Source organism: Belonocnema kinseyi, chromosome 8 (assembly GCF_010883055.1).
Source record: "Belonocnema kinseyi isolate 2016_QV_RU_SX_M_011 chromosome 8, B_treatae_v1, whole genome shotgun sequence".
Classification (NCBI taxonomy): Eukaryota; Metazoa; Arthropoda; class Insecta; order Hymenoptera; family Cynipidae; genus Belonocnema; species Belonocnema kinseyi.
Window position 1 is genome coordinate 70,946,767 of NC_046664.1, and position 6,994 is coordinate 70,953,760.

General features: G+C 26.2%; 1 protein-coding gene across 3 annotated transcripts in view; it reads right to left on the reverse strand.

Moving 5' to 3' along the window:
• The window catches only part of LOC117178752 (mitochondrial import inner membrane translocase subunit Tim23), a 30,313-nt gene extending 26,060 nt beyond the window's left edge, over positions 1-4,253 (reverse strand). For 2 of the 3 annotated variants that reach the window (XM_033370192.1, XM_033370194.1), the window contains exon 1: positions 4,112-4,253. In XM_033370192.1, coding sequence (XP_033226083.1) covers positions 4,112-4,190 — 79 coding nt within the window. In that variant the 5' untranslated portion in view covers positions 4,191-4,253. Of the gene's footprint in view, positions 1-3,286; positions 3,416-4,111 lie in introns of those variants that run through there. The other variant, XM_033370193.1, reaches the window with a different exon arrangement.
• Positions 4,254-6,994: the final 2,741 nt, after the last annotated feature.

Sequence of the window (6,994 nt, forward strand, 5' to 3'; positions counted from 1 at the left end):
TTTTAACCAAAAAGTTGAATTTTCCAGCAGCCTATAAAAAACACGCATTTACAACTAAAATAAATAATTTTTCAACAAAAAATTGAACACCTACATGTTTATTTTCAACAAAACACTCAAAGTTTCAACCTGAATAATTAAATTTTCAGTAATAAAAATTAATTTTCGGCCAAAAAAAAATTAATTTTCAGGCACAACCATGAATTTTCAATCAAAAAATTAATTTTTAATATAAAAGTTAAACTTTCAACCAAGTAATCAAAATTGTATTCAGAAAAATATTTACATTCTCAACGAAAAATGTAGTAGTTGATATTACAACCAAAAAGATTAAAATTTTTAATCCAAAACAGCTAAATTCGATTAAAAAAATACGAGTTTTCAATATAATTTGAATTTTCAATCAAGAAAGATTTTTTCGGTCAAGAGAGAAAAAAATTGCAAACAAACTGTTGAATTTTCAAGCAAAAAGATGATTGCTCCAAAAGGAAGATTAGTTTTATACAATTATTGAACAAATTTTCAATAAAATACATGGAGTTTGAACCAGAAACTTGATTTTTCAGCTGAAAACGATCGATTTACTAAAAAATAATATAAAAATAGTTAAATTTTGTTAAAAAAGCTAATAAAAAAAAAAAATTTCAACAAAATTGTTAAATACTGTAATATAAAGCTACTTTTACGAATGAAAAACGATTGTTATTCAAATTTAGATTGTATTTAAAACAAAAATAAAGCACACTTTTGAAAAAATTCCCTGACTTTAAAAAAAAATCCCTGATATTTTCATGTTTTTCCTGGCATATGAAATTTCTTTGGCATGTTCACTACTAGTCCCCAAATTTTTAAGATAAAATATTTATTATTCTACGAAAAAAGTCAGGGGAACTTAACACTGAGGAAATCGAATCAACTAAAAAAGATTGATTAAAAAAAAAAGTTATTTTAAGAGCAATAGTTATATTTTCAAACAAAGTGACAAATTTTCAACTAAAATAATGAATCTTTAATTTTCATAGTTACATTTTAAACCAAATGTTAAAAAAAATTATAATTTTTAAGAACGAAAATTTAAAAAAAAATGGTTACAACTGAAATAGAAAAATTCATTTTTAATAAAAGAGCTTAACTTTAAACGAAGTAATTGAATTTTTTTCAAAAAAATATAATTTCTGAATGAAAAAAAAGTAATATTTGATGTTTCAACCATACAAAATTTTAATTTAAAAAAAAAACAGTTGAATTCTACAAAAAGGCGTTTTTTCAACATGAGTTGAATTTTCAACTCATGAAGATTTTTCAGGAAACAGAAAGATAAATTGCTAACAAATTGTTTAATTTTCAAGCAAAAAGATGAATACGCTTTTAGTAAAAAAATTAACTTAAAAAAAAGAATCTTCAACAGAATAGTAAAATTTGTAACCCAACAGTTCAATTTTTGAGCCATAAGATGAATTTTCTACAAAAAAAGACAAATTTTTAACCAAAAAGATAACATTTCACCCGAAAAGAATTAAAGTCTATCGAAAAAGATCAGTTTTCGAACAAAATTGAATATTTAAAGTTTCACTTGAAAAAAATAATTTGCAATAAAAACAACTAAATTGCGACCATAGAAATTAATTTTTAAATTAAAAAATTATATTCTAGTATAAAAGATCAATGTTTAACAAAATACATATATTTTGAACCAAATTTAAAATTCTAAAACAATTTTGACCAAAATACATTACATATTTTCCAACCAAATTTTAAAACTAAAAAAATATGTATCTGCAACTGAATTGTTAAATTTTCGAAGACATGATTTTTTAAACAAATTTTGAAGGAATATTCAACCTAATAGTTAAATTTTTTATTAAAAAAATAATTTTTAACTGCAACTGAAGAATATAAATATTCAATCAATAATAGAATATTTAACTTCACAGTTGAAAACAATTTGCTAAAGCAAGAAATTTGAACAAAGTATAAATTTTTTAACAAAAAAAAATGAATTTTTAACTATGTGTTTCCACTTTCAACAAATTGTAGTTTAATTTTTAAAAAAAGTTTTTTTTATTTGCTATTCATGAATAGCGAAAATATTTGCAAATTTAATCAAATCCTTATATTAAGGATAAGAGCCTAGGGACAACATATCCATTCACAGGAAAATTCGAACAAGAACTACACCATTTAAATATTACCCTGTAAATTCCGGATTTTTAATTTTTCTTTCTGTGAAAATTTTCTTTAAATCTTTTAAAAGAACAAGTTTTTTAACTTACTCAAACGAAAATTCATATTACTGGATAAACTATTTCATAATTTCCATAAGGAATGATGAATTAAACATTAAAACAATAAAAATATATTAATTGTTATATTTTTCCTCTAAACGGGGATATATAAATCTTCTACAAGAAGTCTCAATATTTTTTAAATGCAGAATTTTGACCTTGATCCTTTTTTTAGCTGAGATAAAAGCGTAATGTTGAAAATATTACAGTTTTTGTTTTTAATTCAAATTAAAATAAAAGTTATGCATTATTAGCTATGTATTTGGATAGATTGTTAAAAACTAGAAAGTTTTAGCTCAACAAATTTGGGTCATTTTTTCTAATGCCAAAGAGATTTTTCTTATTTTTTAGTTGATTCCTGAAAAAAGTTCTACTAATTAAATTGAAGAATCTAAGAATAATATAAAAAGTTTCTTTGAAACCTTTAAATATTATTTTTATATTAAATTAATTTTAAATTACAATGTACAAAATAAAAAGATTTTTAGTTTGTTTTAATGTTTGAAATAAAATTCAGGTTACTGAATAAACCATTTAAAAATGTTCTATATGTAATAATAAATTAAACTTTTCAGCACTTAATATATGTATATTTTTACACAAGTAGGACTTTTGTTTCATCGCTTTTTCAAGATATTTTTTATTTGGTAAATTTATGTCACCACTTATACCTATATATTAATTTTTAATATACTTTATGAATTTGAAAATTTCTGCAACTAAGAAATATTGACTAATTTAATATTTCGTATTACATAAGTCCAATAAATATAGAGTTGAAAAAATAAACCATTTTTTCACATAACTTCAAATCTTAAAAAAAATGTAATCCCTTATCATCCTTTAAAATCCGTAGAAATACCATAAAATTTCAAAAAATCGATTAAAATCCCTTGAAATATTTAAAAATTTTAAGAGATCCCTTGAAGTATTTGACAGCTCTTCAAAATTGAACGAAATCTTTAAAATCCGAGGGAATCTTTATGAATCTCTAACCTAACCTTTATCCTGTGGAAGGTGAAAAGTCTGATCACTTGCAAAAAGCCCCTCATTATTTATATCGCCAGTAATTGAGGCCATGGACCGCAAAATCGAAAAGCGTTAACTGTGTAAATTAAACTTAATTTAAAAACCAATACAGATAATTACCAAGGTAAATTAACGTAAAAAACACTTTTTAAGAAGATGAGTGCGACTTTTTATACTTTAATTTGTAGCTGTCAATTGAAGATTCATTTGTTTAATTTTTAAAAATTAGAGTTTTTAAGTCTTCGAATTATATTAATCAATTGAATTATTTGATGGATCAAACTTTATTTATAGTAAATGACGTTAAAATTTTAGAAATCTTGTAAATAAACAAAATATCTGAAGTTCTGAGTAAACAAAATACAGACATAAGACACTGAAACGCCACGTAACCTCACTTTTTCCTAAACTCTTAATTTCAGCATTGTAGAAATTTAAATTTTTCTATCATTACAACGATTCCGAACAAAGTACTTTCTAAAGAATATCACGTCATTTTCGCTATCTTCCGTACACGTGTTCCAACATTGTTCACGAACTAGATTTTTTTGTACTCATCCGACCAGCACCTTAAAATGTCTCCAGAAATTTATTGAAGGCATTTTTAATCAAATTAGACGTAACTTGACGATTATTATTTATCAAGAGACACAAGAAGTTACATAATTCTTCATATTCGACTAAAGAAGTTCGATTTATTAGTTCAGCCAAAGAAACTCAAATATAGGTTAGAATCGATCATACCTGGGATTTTTTTTTGCAACTATCAAGGAAGATTACTTATAATTTTTACTTACCTGGTATTTTTGAAAGGTCCTCTTGCTTATTTTTCGACGTTTCCTTGTTTTGATCATTTTTATCGCGTAAATCTATCATTTTTGCAAGATTTGGCCCCACCGCAAGACAATTTTGCAAGAACGTTGCAGAAAGCGACTTGAAGCTGGCGATAATCGAATCTAATCGAATCGTGATTTCTCGCGCATGCGCGCTGAGTTGATCGAAATTCCAATTCGAATTGCGTCATTGATTTATCACAAAAACACAGCAATTTTGATTGATCAATTCTTAATATATAAATCATGATTTATTTCGACAAACATATTTTCTCTATATTAAAATATACGAATTATCTAGGCAGACCTTTATGTATTACTTTAAAGTCATTAGAATTCCTTAAATTTGTGGAACTAGCTGAATTTCTTATTTTCGGGGTATTTCCTGTATTCCAAGGACTTCAGAATAATGCAAAGAATTCATAGGAATTCAGAATAATTGAAGAAATTCAGGTATTTCCGAGAATTCAGAAAATGTTCTGAATTCAAAAAATTCAGAATATTTCAGGAAATTTATGGCATTCAAGAGGTTTCAGGAATTCAAAAAATTATAGGATTTCAGAGGCTTCAGGGAATGCCGAATATTCTAGACATTTAGGATATTCACGGATTTCAAAGATTTTCAGGGATTTTGCGAATTTATGCGAAATTTCGATTATTCCAAGGAATTCAAATCATTTCAGAAAATTAGAATATTCAAGGTTTTCAAAAAATTCAAGCGAAATCAAGGTTTTCCGGCAATTTAAGGATTGCTTGGACTTTCTGCGATGAAGTGGATTCAAAGAATTCCCAATATTTAAGGAATTCAGCGTATTACAACAATTCAAGGATTGCAGAACATGTCGGTAATTTGAGCGATTGCAGAGCGTTTATGGAATTCCATAGAATTTAAAGAATTTCAGGAATTCATAATATTCCGAGAATTCAGGAAATTTAGAATATTCAAGGTTTTCGGTAAATTCAGAAAAATCAAGGTTTTCCGAATATTCAAGGACTTCAATAAATTCCAGGAATTTAAGGATTGCAGGATATTCGGAAAATTTCAGGGGTTCAAGAGTATTTAGGAAATTCAAGGAATTTAGAGAGTACAAAGAATTTCAGAAGTTTAGAATATTCGAACATTCCGGGAAATTCAGTGAAATCTACTATTTTCAAGAATTTAAGAAATTCTGGATATTCTTAGAGTTTAAAATATTCAAGGATTTCAGTGAGATTTTCTCGAATTTTGAAAATGCATGGAAGTTCGAATATTGCCGGGATTAAGAATATTCCAGGAATGCAGGACATTTAGTGAATTCGGTATATTTCTGGAATACAATCATTATTTAAGGGATTCAAGGAATTCAACGAATTTCAGAGCATTTAGAGAATTCAAGGAATTCAGAAAATTCAAAGGATTTCAGAAATTCTGACTATTTAAAGAACTTAGGAAATTTAAGATATTCATGAAATTCAAAGAAATCCAAGATTTCCGAGAATTTAAGGAATTCTGGGATTTACAGGAATTCATAGAATTCAAGAAATTCTGAATATTCAGGGATTTATGGATATTCCAGGAATTCAAGGATTGCAGAAAAATCAGAGAAAGAATTTCAAGAATTCGGTAAATGAAAAAAAGAATATTCAGAAACTCTAAGGATTTCAGGGAATTCAGTGAAACCAATGATTTACGAGAATTCGAGAAATTGATGGATTTTCAGGACTGAGGAATTTCTATGGTTTTGAGAATTGCAGGGAATTCAGACTTTTCTGATTGAAGGAAATTCATAGAATTTCAGATCATTGCGGAAATTCAAGGAATTCAGAGATTTCGAGGAATTAAGAGATTCAAGGAATTCAGAGATTTCAAGGAATTCAGGGATTTCAGATATTCAGAATATTCAAGGAATTCGGGAGAAAATTCAAAGACTTCAGGGATTGCAGAGCATGTACGGAATTCAAGAAATTTCGGAAATAGGAGAAATACAAGAAATTGAAGGAATTTAGAGTCTTTGTTTATATCTTTGTGAAATAATTGATGTATTTGTGAATTGAAATCTTTAGCAAGATATTGAAATCTTTGAAATATTTGGTAAGTCATTGAAATCCTTGTTAAATCTTTGAAATCTTTGGGAAAACATTGAAGTCCGTAAAATCTTTTAAATGTATCCGAAATTTTTGCGAAGAATTTCAAATGTTTTATAAATATTGAATAATATTTTCGAAATGATTAAAATTTTTTAAAAATCATTTAAATCTTTGTGAAATCTTTTAAGTATATCCGAAATCTTTATGAAATATTTGTAACCTTTGGTAAAGCATTAAAATCTTTATAAAATATTTTTAAACATTTTTTAATTTTGAAATCTTTGGGAAATCGTTGATGTCTGTAATATCTTTTAAATCTATCCAAAATCTTTGCGAAACGTTTAAAATATGTATGATGTATGTGGGAAATCACTGAAATCTCTGTAAAAGCTTTGTAAATCTTTGCGAAATATTTAAAATATTTATAAATATTTGATCATATTTTTTAAATGATTGAAATCTTTGGAAAATCATTTAAATCTATGTAAAATCTTTGAAATATATCCGAAATTTTTACGAAATATTTTAAATCTTTGTGAAATATTTGGAAAATTATTGAAATCTCCATGTATGTATGGACGTATGTATGTATTTATGTGTTTATGTATGCATGCATATGTATGTATATGTATGTATGTATGCATATGTGTGTATGTATGTGTATGTATGTATGTATGCACTAGGCAGTCTGATAAGTACCTGAAAATTCTAAGAGATGGCATTAGTATTCACTAATGTGAACCATTTTCGTCGAGCTTGATCCTTCAAATGACGCCTATC